The sequence below is a fragment of the Natator depressus genome, chromosome 4, assembly GCF_965152275.1.
Source record: "Natator depressus isolate rNatDep1 chromosome 4, rNatDep2.hap1, whole genome shotgun sequence".
Lineage (NCBI taxonomy): Eukaryota > Metazoa > Chordata > Testudines > Cheloniidae > Natator > Natator depressus.
In genome coordinates, this window is record NC_134237.1 from 138,528,790 (window position 1) to 138,548,239 (window position 19,450).

A 19,450-nucleotide genomic window follows, 5' to 3' on the forward strand; every position below is an offset into this window, starting at 1 on the left:
CTAACTGCTGTCGTTGATTGCAGAGAGGTGAGCCTTTAGCGTAGCTCTCAATGCTGGGTCCAGAGTTTCCCGCAAGCTGACAGCCATTTCGTCCGTCCACCTGTGCTCCAGGCTTGGGCGGCGCTTCCTTGTCACATCGAAGATGTGTGTGGGTTTAAATTCTTGCGGCATCTTTAATCTGATGGGCCGAGCGTGGGGATACAGGCTTTTCTCGATCACTTCATAAGGCAGGTTGGGGACGGGGGAGAGTCTGCCTTTGTAAGCCATGTCGATCACTGGCTGTCCGCGCGAGTCCTTGGAGAGAAACAAGAAGGAGCTGAAGTCATGATCCCCACAGGCTTCGGGGTCGGTGCCCAGCCGGACTGTTGTAGGTCGGAATATGTCTGTCACCCGAGGGGAGGATGGATTGACGCTGGCATTCCAAGCTCGCTGTGATTTCCCAGTGCGGGGCTGAGCAGTGGCAGATAAACGAGGTTCCCCTTTAATCTTAGCCCTCCGCTTGGTGTGCATGCTGGGTTTTTTTTCTCCAGGAGGTATTTTAGCCACTTCCTTCTTGGGGACAGCATCCAGCTTCGCTCTGTCCTCCGGAAAATGCCACCGTTTAGCAGAGTCAGGCAACCCCTGTTGCTGCTTCGTTCCAAGCCAGTTAGAGAATGCCACTGCATTCAACAAGTCCTGCTCCCTCTGCAACAAACACACACACAACCAAGTCAAGCCTGGGTCATTAGATCGAACGTTCGTCACCCAGGCCAGGCTGCACTCGCTTAAAACGTGTTAAGGAGCCAGAAAGCCTGGCAGGTGTTTTCTAAACGTGGTTTGGTGGGGCGGGAGGGGCGAGGGTGGTCTTTCCTCTGAATCACTGCTGAATGACCCGCTACTGGACGCTATGCTGCTACAGTGCCTTCTTCCTTGGATGGAACGTTAATTCAGTGTCCTGGGTTCTGGCTACATTCCAGCTCACGTTAATATTTTGCCTACCTACAAGTTCCCCCTCTGGTTTCCTGGGGGCACAGTGCTCAATTCCTATCCTGTGCTCTCGGGTCGGAAGCAGCTTCTGCGTTCCACCCTTGGGGCGCTTCGTTGCAGGGGGGCGAACTGAGTAGTGAGTCTAAAAAGGCAAGTTCAGCCCAGGTGAAAGGAGGCAAATATCTCAGCAGTATCTGGTCTAAGGGCTTTCCTGCGCCAATGAGGCGAGAACAAGTCCTGATCTGGAGGATTTTAACATCAGGGGAGTCACGCTCATGAACAGACCTGAGCAGTCCAGAGAAAGGACTGGGCTGTCACTAGGTGTAGGGCTGGGCCGTGGGCTTTGTGATTTGCTGATTCGTATTTGTATTTTCACAGGTTTTTAATGTCTCAGAACTAGGTCCAAAGTGCCATGAGACAAGGTACCCCATGCTATTCAAACCGAAGTTCATGGCCTGGGTCTTTCTCCTGTCTGGTGGAAATACCATGAGGAGATGAGATCTTAGCATTATGGTCCCTCAAACAGCTTAAAGCATTAAAAAGCCATTGACAATATAAACATAACCCCTATTTCTTATATAGATCAAAGTGCTGCATCATTTTTCATGTATTTATCCTCACAACCCTAAGCAGTATTATCCCCCGATGGAGAACTGAGGCAGAGGGGGGGCTAAGTGACTTGTCCAAGGTCACACAGGAAGTTCATGGCAGAGCAGGAAATTGAACCCTGGTCTCCCACGTCCAGGTCTGTGCCCTACCACTGGGCCATCCCTCTCTCTGCGGAAACACAGCGTCTGACCCGAACGCTACCATTCTGCAGCCCTGCTGGCAATGCATGCTCTTGCTGATGGTATTCTTGTAGAATCATAGGTAGGGCTGGAAGGGGTCATTAAGTCCAGCCCTGTGTGCTGAGCCAGGGCCAAGTAAACCTAGATCATCCCTGACCAGTGTTTGTCCTACCTGTTCTTCCAAACCTCCAGCGACAGGGATTCCACAAGCTCCCTTGGAAGCCTGTTCCAGAGCTGAACTCCCCGAAGAGTTAGAAAGCTTTTCCTGCAACCTAACCGAAGTCTCATGGGCAGATGAAGCCCATGACTTCTTGTCCTACCTTCAGTGGCCGTGGAGAGCCATTGATCCCTGTCCGCTTTGTAACAGCTCTGAACGTGACTACTCTTACGCGGTTCCCCCCGTTCCTCCCACTCTTCGTTTCTCAAGCCTCCACCTGCTCAGTCTTTTTAACCTTTCCCCATCAGTCAGGGTTTTGAAACCTTCTCTCATTTTTCTTGCTCTCCTCTGGACTCCCTCCAATTTATCCACCTCTTTCCTCAAGCATGACACCCAGAACTGGACACGCTGCTCCAACTGAGGCCTCACCAGTGCGGAGTAGAGTGGGACAATTACCTCCTGTGGCTTACATACAACATTCCTGTTAACACCCCCAGAATGACATTAGCCTTTTTTGCAACTGCATCACACCGCCGGCTCATATTCAATTTATGATCCACTCTAACCTCCAGACCCTTGTCGGCAGCGCTGCCACCTAGCCCATTATTCCCCAGTTTGCAGTTGTGCATTTGATTTTTCCTTCCTAAATGAATTCCTTTGTGCTTGTCTTCACTGAATTTCACCATGTTGATTTCAGTCCAATTTTCTAATTTGTCAAGGTCGTTTTGAACTCTAATCCTGGCCTCCAAAGTGCTTGCAACCTTCCCATCTTGGCGTTATCCACAAATTTTATAAGCATACTTGCCACTCAATTAACCAAGTCATTAATGAAATTATGCCACTAAATATGCCTTCTAGTGTGACAGCGAACCTTTGATAACTACTCTTTGAGTCGGTCTTTCAACCAGTTATGCACCCACCTTACAGTAATTTAATCTAGACCACATTTCCCTTGTTTGCATATGAGACTATCATGTGGGACTGTGTGAAAAGTCTTACTAAAATCAAGCTATATCACATCTACTGCTTCTCCCATCCCCTAGGCCAGTAACCCCGTCAAAAGAGGAAATTAGGGTTGTTTGGCATGATTTGTTCTTGACAAATCCCTATTGGCTATTCCTTATAACCCTATTATCTGCTAGGTGTGTACAGAATGAATGTTTAATAATTTGTTTAGCATTTTTCCAGGTATTGAATTTAGACTGACTGGTCTACAGTCCCTCTGGGTCTTCTTTGTTCCCACTTTTAATAAGTACTATGTTTGCCCTTGTCCAGTTCTCTGGGTCTTCACCTGTCCTCTATGAGTTCTCAAAGGTCATTGCTAATGATTCTGAGATTGCTTCAGTTAGTTCCTTAAGTACCCTAGGACAAATTTCTTCAGGCCCTGCTGACTTTCATACATCTAATTTATCTAAATATTCTTTAACCTCTTCTTTCCCTGTTTTGACTTGGGTTCCTTCCCCCTTGTTAGTCAACACAATTAATATTACCTGGTCACCATTTACCCTTTTAGTGAAGACTCAAGCAAAACAGGCATTAAACACCTCTGCCTTCTTGATATCATCAACAAGTTCTGCTGCCCCACTGAGGAGAAATCTAGGGCCAGCAGAGTTAAGGACAATAAGTACTTTTTAAAAATATACTAGGAACAAAAAGAATCCTGGCAATGGAACTGGTGGACAGGGTAGAGTTATAAATAATGCAGAAAAGGCAGAAGCCATTCAATAAATATTTCTGTTCTGTGTTTGGAGGGAAAACAGATGGTGTAGTCTCATCATATGGTGATGTTAACACTCTTTCCACTCCATCTGGAGGATGTTAAACAGGAGCTACTCAAGCTAGACATTTTCAAATCAGCAGGTCCAGATAACTTGCATCCAAGAGTTTTAAAAGAGCTGGTTGGTGAGCTTGCCAGACCGTTAATGTAGATTTTCAGTAAGTATTGGAGCACAGGGGAAGACTGGAAGAAAGTGAATGTTGTGCCAATATTTAGAAAGAGTAAATGGGACGACTCAAGTAATTTTAGGCCTGTCAGCCTGACCTCAATCCTGAGCAAGATAATGGAGTGGCTGATACAGGACTTGATTAATAAAGAGTTCAAGGAGAGTAATGTAATTAATGCAACTCAGCAGGGGTTTATAGAATACAGATCCTATCTAACTAACTTGATTCTCTTTATGAGATTACAAGGTGTTTGATAAAAGTAACAGTGCTGATGTCCTAGACTTAGACTTCTGTAAAGCCTTTGACTTGACACTGCATGCCATTTTGATTAAAAAACCATAATTCTATAAAATTAACATGGCACACGTTAAATGGATTAAAAACTGGCTAAGTGGCAGATCTCAAAAAGAAAAGGAGTACTAGTGGCACCTTAGAGACTCACCAATTTATTTGAGCATAAGCTTTCGAATGCATCCGATGAAGTGAGCTGTAGCTCACGAAAGCTTATGCTCAAATAAATTTGTTAGTCTCTAAGGTGCCACAAGTACTCCTGTTCTTTTTGCGAATACAGACTAACACGGCTGCTACTCTGAAAGATTTCAAAATGTAACTGTAAATGGGGAATTATCATTGAGTGTATATGTATCCACTGAGGTCCCACGGGGATGGTTCTTGGCCATACGCTATTTAACATTTTTATCAATGACTTGGAAGAAAACATGAAATCATCATATTAATAAAGTCTGCAGATGATACAAATTGAGGGAGTGGTAAATAGAGAGGACAGATCACTGATTTAGTGCGATCTGGATCATTTGGTAAACTGGGCGCAAGCAAACAAAACACATTTTCACGCAGCTAAATGTAAGCGTATATATCTAGGACCAAAGAATGTAGGCCATATTTACAGGATGAGGGACTGTAACCCGGGAAGCAGTGATACTGAAAAAGATTTGGGGGTTGCGGTGGATTCTCCATCACTGACCATGTCTAAATCAAGATGGGATGTTTTTCTAAAAAGCTCTGCTCTAGGAATTATTTTGGGGAAGTTCTCTGCCTTGTGTTACACAGTAGGTTTGACTAGGTCTGGCTACCACAGTGGTCCCTTCTGGCCTTGGAATCTATGACTCTATAACGAGAGGACCTATGCTTTGTGCTGGGTCCTGTACAGGGTAAATGACAGTCCTGAGAAGCTGCAGAAAAGCTAGACAGACCTCTGCAGCCATGGTGGAACAGGCCTGTTAAGTCACTGAGTCCATCAGCTTCCTGACAGGCCCAGCATCCCCTTGACAGAAGATCTCTCTGATATTAAGCTGACTGGACAGATTTAGACAGTATATTCCTATAACCAGGCTAGCCTGTAGTCAGCAAACAGCAGCTGCAGCTTTGCTCATGGGTTGTGGCCCCTGAGGCATGATTCACTCATAACGCAATTAAGCCCACGACTAACTTTCATCCTCAGATCTGACTCTCAGCTAGGCCAGGTGACATCTGTCTGCAGATTGATTTGGCATGGTTTCTTACAGCGCAGGGGCAGCCAAAGTGCAGCTCTCCCCTGACCGCTATGGAGAGCTGACGGGGAATTTTCTGACTCCATGTTTTTTTCATTGGAAAGGGCCCCTTGGCTGACACCAAACCTGTGTGTGGAAATAGCGGTTGGCTGTTCTGGGGTGGATTTGGCGCGTGGCACACAGCTCCCCTCTTGCATTAGTGCTCAGACCCTAGGGCTCCAAGGAGTCCTGGGCTAGTGGATGGGACGGAGCGGGTGCTTCTGCGTAACAGGGACTGAGGCATCCCAGCTGAATGCCGCAGGCCGGAGGCGGAGTGCGCCACCTGGGGCCTCAGGAGAAGCCCACCCGGCGAGCGAGGGGCGTGCACGCTCTCGCGCTAGCTCTCATCAAGCTCGCACAAATAGTGGCGGTGGAGACACAGCTCAGCCGCGCTGAGCACGAACCCACCTGGGGGGACTGAGCGCGGCTAACCTGCCACGACACACGCTGCCGGGGCTACCCTGCTGTTCCGCTCGCCGCAGCAGGGAAACCATGCCCCTAGCTGCAGGGCAGATGTAGCCTCGGATACATAGGAACACCTACACAAGCATATCTGCACAGCTCTCATGTGCCTTCTGGCCCTCGGGCATAAGATTCAGGGGGGAGCAGGCAACGCTGTTTCTGTGAGTCTTTGGCGTGTGTAATGAACAAGGGGGAAGAATTATTCCAGTCGTGAACGGGTAAAATGAGGAGCAGTGGAATGAGATCAGGAAAGGGGAAACTTAAACTGAGTAGCAGGAAATGGTTCCAGACGATGAGATTTGTTAGGCAGCAGAAGGGCAGGAAACACACTTAGAAATGGACATGGTAAAACAGGGAACAACCCTACCCTGGCTGTGACCTAAGAAGTCTCTTCCAGCTCAGGCCTGGTCTACACTACACTGTTAGGTTGACATACGGCAGCTTATGTGGCCGTAACTCCGAAAGCGTCTGCACTAAAATGTCGCTCCCACTGATTTAACTCGCACACTGCACCACCTTTATAACTCCACCTCCGCGAGAGGCAAAGTGCTTAGGTCGATGTAGTTAGATCGACGCAGCGTCCGTGTAGACACTGGGTTGCTTACAGCAGCTGTTGCTGCCTTTCAGAAGACATCCCACAGTGCCCCACACTGAGTTCAGTCGGTGCAAGCGCTCCTGGTGAGGACACGCACCGCGGACACCAGGAGCATAGTGCGGACGTGCAAAAGGAACTTCATTACTGTGGTGGCTGTACGCCGACATAACTGAGATAGACTTCATTTTGCAGTGTAGACTTGCCCTCAGATTCAGTGGGCTTGGGCACAGTTTGCCAAGGGGTAGGGGCCTCACAGTTGAGTGCTTTAAAACCTGGAACGCTGGAGAAGTTCTCACAGGGACCAGTGCTGCTGAGGGGCTGAACTAGCTGGGCATTAATCGTCTTTTCCACCCCTAACTGCCTTATAGGTTACTAGTTGGCAACAAGGCCAGCAAAAGACCTTTTATTTGAACTAGAAACCAAAACCAGTCAGGAAAGCCCCTGGCTCTGCCGGTGCTACAGCCGTGGTGATCTTACCTTCTCTATCTTCAGGAAGTTTTGTTCCAAGTGCTGACATTCACTTTTGATTTGATTCAGCTTGTGCATTTCACGAGCAAAATTGCGCTTCTCTGTTTTCCACATGGCATCATTCAGGTACCTGGAGAATCACAGACCAATCAGCTTGACTTCAGCACCCAGAAAGCTAATGGAGCAAATAATCAAGCAATCAATTTGCAAAGACTTAGAAGACAATAAGGTGATAAGTAACAGTCAGCATGGGTTTGTCAAGAACAAAACGTGTCAAACCAACCTGATAGCTTTCTTTGACAGGGTAACAAGCCTTGTGGATGGGGGGAAGTGGTAGATGTGGTATATCTTCACTTTAGTAAGGCTTTTGATACTGTCTCACATGACCTTGTCATAAATAAACCAAAGCTAGATGGAGCTACTATAAGGTGGGTGCATAACTGGTTGGAAAACAATTCCCAGAGAGTAGTTATCAGTGGTTCACAGACAAGCTGGAAGGGCATAAGGAGTGGGCCGATTTATTAAATGATCCATCCCTTGTCACCCAGTCCCAGCTTCTGACATTCAGAGGTTTAGGGACACCCAGTGCATGGGGTTGCATCCCTGACCATCTTGGCTAATAGACATTGATGGACCTGTCCTCAATGAATTTATCTAATTCATATTTGAACCCAGTTATACTTTTGGCCTTCACATCATCCCCTGGCAATGAGTTCCACAGGTTAATGGCGCATTTCATGAACTTTTTGTTTGTCTTAATCCTGCTGCCTGTTAATTTCATTGGATGATCCCTAGTTTTCGTGTTATGTGAAGGGGTAAATAAAATTTTCCTATTCACTTTCCCCAGAAAATTCATGATTGTATAGACCTCTGTCATCTCCCCCTTTAGTCATCTCTCTTCTAAAATGAGCAGTCCCAGTCTTATTAATCTCCCCACATATGGAAGTTGTTGCATATCCCTCATCATTTTTGTTGCCCTTCTCTGTATAATTCTAATAGACCAAAATATCTTTTTTGAGATGGAGCAACCAGAACTGCATGCAATATTCGAAGTACCATGGATTCATACAGCGGCATTATGATAGTTTCTGGTTTATTATCTATCCCTTTCCTAATGGTTTCTAACATTGTTCGCTTTTTTGACTGCTGCACATTGAGTGGATGTTTTCAGAGAACTATCCACCATGACGCCAAGATCTCTTTCTTGAGTGGTAACAGCTAATTTAGACCCCATCACTTTGAATGTATAGCTGGAATTATTCTTTCCAATGTGCATTACTTTGCACTTATCAACACTGAGTTTTACCTGCCATTTTGTTGCCCAGTCACCTAGTTTAGTGAGATCGCTTTGTAACCGTTCGTGGTCAGTCTTGGACTTAACTATCTTGAGTACGTTTTTATTGTCTGCAAATATCCCCAAACATTTCACTCCACTATTCACAGATGACCTTCTGTTATGCAACTGATTTGTCTGCCCTTGAATTTGTCACTTCAGACTGGTTTTACTGTAACTGGAATGAGAGGTGGCAAAACTGGACCAGTAGGAAGCGGGGCAGGTCAGGATGAAAAATACACGGGCAGAGCCAAGTGAAGGCCCCACATGGGAGCAGCAGGAGCTACTGCAGATCTGACATATTGTTCACTGAAATTGCTGCAGGGGGCAGCTTGTACAGCACACGTCTGTGATAGGGGGACTCTGCATTGCATGCATGGGGTTTAGTGTCCATACAGAGCGTAATCCCCCAGCATGGATATAGACAGCAGTGTAGACCTCAGGTGAATAGAGTAAAGACAGGTCTGAAAGGGTGTGGGGATGTACCCAAGTGCAGACCCTACATGGCTCTCTGTGGCCCAGTCCATGCCTACATGTCTACACTGCTATAGTCAGCCTTCCCCCTGCGGCAGGGAAAGACTCTGGCAATCTCCGGCCGCAGGGAAAGGCTGAGCTGGGAGCTGCTGAAGCCTTTCCCCGCTGCATCCCCCCTGCCAGAGCCTTTCACTGCCAGGTGCAGCTACACACTGCAGGGCGGCTGCAGCCTGCATTTCGCTGTGCCAGGTAGCTACACTACGTGGCACTGCCGTTGGGTCTGAGTGCAGATGTAGCCTCTGTGTGGCTCTAGCCAGTGGTTTTACTCCATTGTCACCACCAGATTTCCCCCAGTTTTAAAGTACTAGTGAGCATGATTCTGTGGCATGGAGAGCTGCGGGGGGGACTGTTGATTTCCCCGACAGATGTGTTTATTTCCCCACTGCTGGTTATCAGTTCATATCATTAAACCCACAGCTGGTTGCACCTTAGCTATTTTTTAAAGGTTTTTAAGGCCCGGCTTGACTGATTTAGTTGGGGATTGGTCCTGCTTTGAGCAGGGGGTGGGACTAGATGACCTCCTGAGGTCCCTTCCAACCCTGATCTTCTCTGATTCTATTAACCAGTATTGTAGCTGGCAACTCTGAACCAGTCATCATTTGGTGTGCAACGCTCACCTAGCGCAGCTCCTGTAGGCCCATATCCTGCAGAGGTCAATGGGCTGCTGCCCCTCTGCGTCCTTGGCGTGGACATCAGCTCCAGCCTCAACCAGTTCAATGATGCAGTCGAGGCGTCCTTCACTGGCTGCCTTGTGAAGTGGCGACGTTCCGCCCTGGTTCTGACTGAAAAACAGACTGTCATTCCGAATTCTAGTCCAGATTTCTGAGAGACTGCCCCTGAGTTCTTCAGAGAGTATCTCCTTCCATTTGGCATTACAGAACAAACCAGTTATGGTGGTCGGAGATGAAAGACGACTACAGGTCCCCTCCAGTCCATGCCCCCCGCCACTACAGGATCGTGTTCTATTGGTTTCTGGAGCTTTGTTTGGCCTAGATTTCAAGGTCCGCAGTGATGGGCTTCCACCACTTCTTTTGGAAGACTCTTCCCCAGCCTCTGAAGAAAAGAAAATCCTCAACCCCCTTATTTTTTTGAACAGAGTTTGGGTAGGGAGAATTTTCGCCAGGCCAGCAAGTGAATCTCTTCTAATTACAACCAAACTCTTTGCAAGTTGGTGGCTCCAGGTCTCAACTCAGTCCAGGTGGATGGCTGGGTCAGGACTTTGGTCATGAGGCAGGGTGTCTTTCAGGCAGAGGCTCTGGTTTTAATGCGGGTCACATTGTTAGTGACTGGAAATCACTTTTTGGGTGGCCTGTGTGACATGGGTTGATGGGATGGGAAGTGACTGAATGTTCCTAGTGGAGAGAAGTCCCCATCAGAATAGGCCTCCCCAGGGGCAGACGCAGCAGAGAGACCAAAGGAAGAATGGATCATGGAGACTCAACTTTTCGTTCATCCCTTCAGGTCAGGATTGAGGTACCTTATGTTGGAGTGGTGGAAATTTACACTACAGCTTTCTGTGCTATACCTATTCTGAGAATCAACACAGGACTTCAGCCTCCAGGTTCTGCCAAGCCAGTATCTTTAAAGTGCCTTAAAGTCACACAAATTAAAAGGGAAAAAACCCATTAAGATGAGGTAAAAAGTTACGAAGTCTCAAGCCATCACTCACACATTGATGTCTGCCCCCTTTCCAATGAGGTACTGCAAACACTCCAGTGCCCTGGGGCCACTCTCCTTGTTCATCACCAGGTGAATGGGTGTCCATCCTGTCAGACTGGCTAAGTTCACATCAACCTCAAACTTTTCGACTATCAGTTTCAGGCACTCCAGCCGGCCGTATAGAGCTGCTAGATGGATGGCTGAGAAGCCCTAACAGGGAGGAGGAGGCAAAGGACAGTTCTAAATGTTTCTTGTCAGACTGTCCACTAACTAATCCACTCTAATGGGGACGCTTTTCATACCAGAGAAGTGTGGGCTAGTGTTCTGAGAATAAAAGCTCCTCCTGGATTCTAATTTTGGCTCCGATAGTAACGCCTTCTGTGACACTGGGAGAGTCACATTGCCTTTCTGTGACACAGTTTCCCCCTCTGCAAAATGGGGCTAAACCTTCTTGGTGTGGTCGGGTATGTTTTTTATTTATTTATTTTGAGGACTAGTGATTGGAAGTGATTGAGAATGGAGGGTTACAACAGAAACGGTATCTGAAATGTAACAAGTGTCTGTACCCCAATGTTTTATTGACATACAAGATGGAGTGTGTGTGTGTGTGTGTACATCTTTATATTTTGCAATGGCCACACACATACAGGGATAAGACTTTCAACACTGACACACACATCTGTCTGGTTTCTGCTGACAAGCAAAGATCCCAAGAGCGAAGCGGAATTGTTTTATTTGTCACCAGAGGCTCAGTACAAACACAGCCTTGGGCTGAGTGCAGTTTATTCACGCTATAATGTCACAATTGCCCCTGTGCTGTAAAAGCCCAATTTTCACAGTGGGAACATTTGGTGGCAAAGGAGGCAGCACTTAATAGGACTGTGCTCTCAGCTAAATGACTCTGCATTTATTCTGCATGAGAGCGGATCAGAAAGGCTGCTAACTCCCAGCTCCTTCCATTCAGCAGTGCTGTCAGTGAGGCTCATTCCTGTGATCTGTAGATCAAGCTCCAAGCAGTTTGCTTCGAAGAGTCACACTCAGATAGCAGGTATCTCAATGAAATTACATTACACACTAGGGGCCTGATCCAAAGCCCACTGAAGTCAATGCAAAGCTTTCCAGTGACTTCAGTGGGCTTTCGATCAGGCCCTGGCTAGACCCATTGCTAGAAGTGCAGTGTCTGAATTGCACACTGCAAACAAGCCAGGCATGAAACAAACCAGAGAATCTTTCTGGCTAGTTCAATGTGACTGCCATGAAGCCTAGAACTCCTTCAGTTACATTCTCCTTTGCAGGCAGGAGCACGGAGGGAAGAATACTTCCCACAGCAAGAAGGTTCAATTGTCCTTTGGGAAAAAAGACCACAGCACTTCCATATGGAAACCCCCACTATTAAATCATCTCAAGGGGCAGTATCGTGCCATTGATTTTCAAGCACAAATCCCACTGAAATCCGTGTTAAACTCACAGCAAACTGGACAATGCTGGATTGTTCCTTACATCTTATTTTCTAGTATTTCTCATCTAATCTAATGTTTAGAGCAGGGATAGTCAATAGGTGGACCACGGGCCAAATCCAGACCACCAGACACTTTTGAATGAACCCCGAAATCTTTGTATTTACTTATTATCATCATTATTGTTATTTTTAAAATATTATTGGCTCTGGAGTCTGGACCTTGACTATATCTTTTGACCAAGAAATGTGAGCCTTGACAAAAAAATAATTCACTATCCCTGGTTTATGTCTCAAATGCTGAGGCTTCTCTTGAGAGATTTCATTCAATGTCTACAGGTCTGACTGTCAGGAAGTCCTCCCCGATGCGTAAATTTAGGCTGGCTTTCTCAATGCCATTCCATCACTCCTATTTAGAGCCCCTGAGTTACCTAAACAATTCCTCTGCCTCTTTGGTTATTACACCCTTCAAATATGGACCCACAGTTATGTTCCCCGCTGAGCTGTCTCTTAGCTGCCCTATACAGTCAGTTATTTACATTTCCTCGATCCATCTAGCCCCTTAATCATCGAGGTTGCTTTTTCTCTTAATTCCCTACAATTTACATAACATTTTTTCTGGCAATAAAGATCCCAGAGCTGAATGCGGCATTCTATGAGCTGGCCATCTCCCTTCAGCTGGCTAGAAGAGTCTATCACCTCCCTTCTCTTTGCCCTGCTGACTGTGTAAACATAGTAGAAAAGAATTCATCTGCACAGATAGAGAATTTCTGAGCCGGTATGGCAGGGTTCAGGTTGGCAGGCTCTGGAGGAATACAATTTTCAAATTTGGATGTCTACCATTAGACACCAAGGGACAGATTTTTAAAGGTATTTAGGTGCCTTTCAGAGGTGCACGGTAGGATTTTCAAAAGCACCGAGACACCTAAGCATCCCTCTGCCATGTACATTGGTCAAACTGGACAGTCTCTACATAAAAGAATAAATGGACACAAATCAGATGTCAAGAATTATAACATTCAAAAACCAGTCGGAGAACACTTCAGCCTCCCTGGACACTCAATTACAGACCTAAAAGTGGCAATTCTTCAACAAAAAAACTTCAAAAACTGACTCCAATGAGAGACTGCTGAATTGGAATTAATTTGCAAACTGGATACAATTAACTTAGGCTTGAATAAAGACTGGGAGTGGATGGGTCATTACATAAAGTAAAACTATTTCCCCATGTTTATTCCCCACCCCACCCCCATTGTTCCTCAGACGTTCTTGTCGACTGCTGGAAATGGCCAACCTAGATTATCACTACAAAAGGTCCCCTATTCCCCCTCCCCCCCCCCGCTCTCCTGCTGGTAATAGCTCACCTTAAGTGATCACTCTGGTTACAGTGTGTATGGTAACACCCATTGTTTCACGTTCTCTGTGTATATAAATCTCCCCACTGTATTTTCCACTGAATGCATCTGATGCAGTGAGCTGTAGCTCACGAAAGCTTATGCTCAAAGAAATTTGTGAGTGCCACAAGTAAGGTGCCACAAGTCCTCCTTTTCTTTTTGTGAATACAGACTAACACGGCTGCTCCTCTGAGATCTAAGTCTCACTGAGTCTCATGGGCATAAGGAACCGAGGGGCTTTAGAAAACCCCATGCAGCACCCGTCTCCGTCTGGAGGTGCCTAAATACCTTTAAAAACCTGGCCCTGATTTTTCGAAGGTACTGAGCACCCAGATGACACTGAATAAATTCCCATTAGATAACAGGTCCTTGATGTAACTGGAAGCAGGATAAAAGATGGGACTGAGGCCTGGGTGGCTCACAGCAAGTGTCTTAAAATGTTTCAAAGGGCAGATCAGAGACTTAACAGAGACTATTTTGAGAATACCACCCCTCTCACTCATCGCTGTACGGACCATCTCCGCTCCTACCGGATCCCATAACATCCCTGTGGCAGCTATATAGCAGTCGTTCACACGGGAAAACAAAGGATTTTATGCATTTTTTAACTGTCTTAAAGAAAATGAGCCACTGGAAGCAAGGGGCTTCAGTGGGAATGCTTTGCTTTGCTAGATCAGAGCCCCAGTGAGCAGCCAACTCTCTGCGGCGGACAAGTGGAGAACCCTTGATTCAGAGGATTAGTACACAGAACCTATCACCTCTAGGTTGCTAGTTCAAAGCTGAAAGCTCTCGTTTGAAGTGTGCCTGGTGGCCTTGTAATAATGGTGATGGAGCTTACACACAGGTGGTAGAATCAGGAGACCTTGGTTCTAGTCCCAACTCTGCTGCTGACTTACTATACTCACTTGGGCAAGATACTTCACCTGATTGTGCCTCATTTTCCCATCTGTAAAATGTGGATAATTATTCTAATCTTTATAAAGGGGTTTGAGATCACTGGATTATAAACACTGTTTTTAGTTATATCTTCCAAGTGCTGTGCAAACATTAATTGCAACAACTCTGTGAGGTAGGTACGCATTATTCCAATTCTACAGATGGAGGACCTGAGATACAAAGAAGGCAAATGTTTTGTCTAGGATCACAGAGAGTATTAATGGGGAAATAGAAATCAGGAGTTTCTGGCTCTCCTTCCCATGCTTAGTCCCCTATGCCACACTGCAATGAGTTTGCGCTCAGACCAGTTGCTAAGAGACAAGTGTCCAGCTCACAAAACCAGCATCACAATTGTCCATCACAATGGGCCCCAGGTTGTCACTCCTAGCAGAGAAGCCAAGGACTGAATGGGCCCGGGGAGTCTGAACTCCTTTCTCCCCAGTTTCCTGGTTTTCTTTCACCAATATTACGTTCACTTAACAAATGGGATTTACATTGATATCGGCTTGGGTAGGTGACTCAGCTTTTTGCAGACATTCCTGGAGCCAGTGCAGGTTTCCCATGGTGGCCGCCATATGCTCATACTTTCCTCCATTCAACTTCTTACAGACTCTGGTCGATTTGGGAGTGCCTCTAAAGGAGAACACAGACACATCACTCCGTCTGTCCCATAGTCTTCTTTACTTCTGCCCAAGGCCTCGAGTTGTGGTCACTGAGCTAAGCGGGGACTATGTTGCAGCCTGGTTTAATGAATAGGGGCAGGTCATCATCCTTTATACATTCCATGTCAATCTCCACACAAGCTGGCTTCGGCCCTCCAGTTCCTGTGGCCAGCAAGGTCAGCTATCCTCCATATTGGATGCAAACAAAGCAACCGAGGTTTTCTTCTAACCTCAAAGTGCCCTGAGTCAATTACATTGAATTTAAAAGGTGCCAAATTACTAGAAATCAATAATTTTTAAAAGTAACCAAGTGGAGGGGCACGTTGTCTCCTCCCCAGTGAAAAACCACAGCTCTGGGCTCCTGTGATTCTCCAGTTACTTGGGATTCACACTCTGATTGCCACAGCTTCCAGAGACCCTGGGGGAAAACCACCTGGGGCTGTATTAACTTTTTGGGGCCTCTTCCAGGGAGCTAAAGGGCAGATGCTGATGTGCTTCCACTTGGCCCCTTTCCCCTGAGGGGACCTTTTATCTGGAGAGTGGAGGGGGGAATGCAGCCTTCTCGGAAAGGCAGCAGCTGATCTAACAATGTACAACAACACTACCCGATTTGGGGCAGGAAGGGAAGACCCCGCATAGATATCGACAGGGCTCTGCATTGTGAAGCCAAAAGACCTGAGGTCTTTCCCTGCTGCACACCTGTGTGGTCTGAAGGGAAATGAACGGTACGTTGTCACCCGACACAGCCCGTACTGAACGGCTGAAGCTCCGCAGGAGCGGGCTTAGCTGACCTGGCTGTTGGGTCTTGTCTTTTAGGTTTTAAGCTCCGTGGCGCAGGGCCTGTCATTTGCTATCTGTGCAGCACCCAGCGCCCGGGGCCAGACACGACCAAGGGGTGAGTGCAATATAAATAACGACATGAAAAAATACAGTGGTTTGGCGTCGCCCGACCCCCCGACACCTGACACACAGAAGGTGAAAGGTCTCACAGCTGGAATGGTTATTTTTGGGAAGTGGGTGGAGGGCAAACTTTATTCGGGACCTATGTGATATGTCAGCACGCAAACCCTGCAGACACTTCCACAGCCACAGTCCCCAGACCCACCCACAGGCTAAGCCCACATATCTCAGACCCAGAACTACCCCACTGACCCACCAGCTCCGACACACATCCAGCCCTCTTGCCATCCATCCCTGACTCACTGAAAACCCCAGCTTCCTCACAGTGCCTGTCCCCCAGCTCCCCAACCAACCCCCACCGCACGCAACCCCCCATCCACTCCCGTCCCAAACACAACCCCCAACCCACAGCTGCTCCCCAATGCACCCCCCAGCTGCCCCAGCTCACACCCCCAGCCGCTCCCCAACTCACACCCCCAGCCGCCTCCCAACTCACACCCCCAAACCCACAGCCACTACCCAACTCACACCTTCAACTGCTCCCATCCCCAACATACAATCCCTCAGTCACCCCATCCCCAACTCACACCCCCAAACTCAAACTCACACCGCCAACCGCCCCCCATCAAACACCTCCCAACTCTCTAGCCACCTCTGTCCCCAACATACAATCCCCCAGTCACCCCATCCCCAAATCACACCCGCAAACACACATCCACTAACCAACCCCCACCCACCCCCATCCCCAACACTCCCCAAACCCCCCAGCCACCCCCACCCCAACTCACCCCCCCACACCCACACCCCCAGCTGACCTTTACCCCTACTCGTGATCCCTGAATCCCCCAGCCGCCTCCCCGACTCACACCCCCAGCCCCCCAGCTACCCCAATCCTCAAACACACAACTCCCAACCCCCCAGCCACCCCATCTCCAACTCACCCCCTCAATCCCCCCAACTGCCCTCAACCCCCTACTCAGGACCCTCCCAATCCCACCTCCACCCCATCCTCAACTCAACCCTGCACTCCCCACTTGCCCCACATGAAAACTCACCCCCAACCCCGTATTTATGATGCTGCCATCCTCAACTCACCCCACAACTCCACAGCCACCCCCCAACCCACACCCCCTAGCTGCCTTCAACCCCTCCTCTCAACCCTCCAGCCCCACAGCCTCCTCCAACACCCCACCCCCAAGCCCACCAGTGCCAGGTGTCCAGTTTTCGACTGGAATGTCCAGTCGAAAAGGGACCCTGACGGCACCGCTGACCGGGCAGTTAAAAGTCCAGTTGGCAGCGGAGGCAGGCTCCCTACCCGGCTCTGCGTGACTCCCGGAAACCTGCTGGCGCCACCCTCCGGCTCCTAGGCACAGGGGTGGCCATGGGGGCTCTGCACTCTGCCCCCGCCCCCAGCTCAGCTGCTCCCATTGGCCAGGAACCACAGCCAATGAGAGCTGAGGGGGCGGTGCCTGTGGGCGCAGGCAGCATGCAGAGTCATGTGGCTGCCCCTGTGCCTAGGAGCCAGAGGGAGATGCCCTCACCCCTTCCGGTGCCCAACCCCCTGCCCAAGCCTCCTTCTGCACCCCAAACCTCTCATCCCCAGTCTCACCCCAGAGGCCGCACCCCAAGCTGGAGCCCTCACCCCATCCTGCACCCCAATCCTCTGCCCCAGCCCCGATTCCCATCCCACACCCCTCATTTCTGGCCCCCCCCGAGCCACACCCCTAGCCGGAGCCCTCAACCCCCCTTGGGCCCCAACCCCCTGCCTCAGCCTGGAGCCCTCTCCGCATCCCAAACCCCTCATCTCTGGCCCCACCCCAGTGCCTGCACCCCAATCCAGAGCCCTCACCCTGCCTTGCACCCCAACCCCCTGCCCCAGTTCAGTGAAAATGAGCTAGTGAGCAAGGATGGGGGAGAGCAAGTGACGGAGGGAGGGCGTGAATGGGGGGCGTGGCCTCATAGAAGGGGCGTGGCCGGGGGGGCGGGACGAGGGTGTTTGGTTTTTTTGCAAATAGACAGTGGGCTCTTTCATGGTAGTCATGTTGATTTTCTCTAGTGGTTTGAAGCATCTTCTGGTGTATTTTGCTAAGTGTAGTGACATGAAACTTCTCACAAGCCGATGGTCTGAGGCCCCCTCCTTCGGCACCTCTCAAAGAATGGGAGATATACACATCTTTCATGTCTTTAGAACATACAAATACATAGTCTAGCATATGCCATTGTTTTGACCTGGGATGCATCCTTGTTGCCTTATATTTGTTGGCCTGTTGGAAGACTGTGTTGGTAATAGTGAGATTGAACTGGACAGACGTAGTTGACTATTGGAGTTTGACCTTCCAATGCCTTAATGTCCTAGCACCCAGCTCCACGTGTCAGAGTCATCTCTCACAGGAGCATTAAAGTCTCCAAGGACAATGAGTTTGTCCTGGTATGGCACCCCTTTGATGACCTTGCTGAGATCTTTATCAAATGCCTCCTTGATCTCGGCTGTATGAGTCATTGTTGGCTCATAGGCGCTGACGATAGTGGTATACTAGTCTGGACACGTTTTTGCGGAGCACCATAAATCGGTCAGTTTATGTGGAGCACTGTAAGCCAATCATTGACTCCCTTGGGGAGTGAGTCAAGCTTCCAGGCAATGTCAGACCATATGGGGAACCCTACCCCTGGCTATCTCAGCTCCTCCTTGCCCTTGCCAATCCAGTAAGTGAAGTAAGTTAAGCCTGCTCCTCCTCCTCAAGGTGGGACCCATCACAGTGTCCTGTGTAAACATTTAAATATTAATGTCCTTCCTCCCACTCACCAGTACTGTTTCTAAACAATGCATAGAACAGGCTGTGGAAGCATCAACTGCAACAAAACACATTTTCCTTTCCCAGCAACCAAACATGCCTATCTAGGACTGGAAGGGACCTCCTGGGCCATAGAGTCTCTGTTATCACAAACAATCCTGTCAAATCATCCTGTATAAGAACTGGTTTGGAATTAGAATCCTCCTACCCCATAGTGCCAGGCCTACATCCTGTCTTCATTTGAATCCCACCCGGCGCTCCACTTCTATGAGGGCCAGAAATATTAGCCCATATCAGTATTACAGCATCACCACATCCCGGAAACAAAACGAGAGCTCTCCTAGGTTACCCCTGCTCTGCCCCTCCCTGTGCATCCTGTCTGTCTGCAGCTCCAATGGGCCTGCTTCTCCTCTCACAGTGCTGTGAATTCAGAGCAACCCCTTGAGATCCCCATTCCCCCTCGCTCCTTCCACTCTGCCTCCATGATTTCCTCTCCCTATTTCCCACCACTATTCCTCTCCATTCTCTGGGTCCACCTCCCCTCGGCCTCCTCTTCTCTTTGAAACTCAACTCAGAATCCACAACTTCTACATTGCCTACAACCTCTGAGCTTTCCTTCAGGTCCTCTCCTTGCTACCAACCCTTCCTGCCTCCCCTGTCTAACCCCAACACACCCCGCTGCCTGTCACGAGAGAGCTGTACTCAATTTAATAACCTTGCATCTTGCATGCCGAGCATCCAACATCTTGCAATACCCAGAGCAGGCAAATCTTACCAGAGGCACACATCAGCCATTCTCTTCCTACCCCTAGCTTACAAGAAGCAGAAGCCTGCACAAGGCTCCAGCCTTTCAC

At 48.5% G+C, this 19,450-nt stretch overlaps 1 protein-coding gene across 1 annotated transcript; it reads right to left on the reverse strand.

The window, feature by feature from the left end:
* Positions 1–14,817, reverse strand: ANKRD53 (ankyrin repeat domain 53). The gene is made up of 5 exons (XM_074952081.1): positions 14,737–14,817; positions 10,467–10,666; positions 9,415–9,579; positions 6,940–7,060; positions 1–684 (listed from the first exon to the last, which is right to left on the reverse strand). The coding sequence occupies exons 1-5, from the start codon at positions 14,815–14,817 to the stop codon at positions 1–3; spliced, it is 1,251 nt and encodes a 416-aa protein (XP_074808182.1).
* Positions 14,818–19,450: the final 4,633 nt, after the last annotated feature.

What these genes read in the sequence shown, in the direction of transcription:
- ANKRD53 (XM_074952081.1), bottom strand. Translation starts at nt 14,817, where the DNA reads ATGGCGGCCACCATGGGAAACCTGCACTGGCTCCAGGAATGTCTGCAA. An exon ending in CTACCCAAGCCGATATCAAT is followed by an intron (nt 10,667 to 14,736) that starts GTAAATCCCATT and finishes CCTCCCTGTTAG; the next exon opens with GGCTTCTCAGCCATCCATCT. An exon ending in GCCTACAGGAGCTGCGCTAG is followed by an intron (nt 7,061 to 9,414) that starts GTGAGCGTTGCA and finishes GTGATTCTCCAG; the next exon opens with GTACCTGAATGATGCCATGT.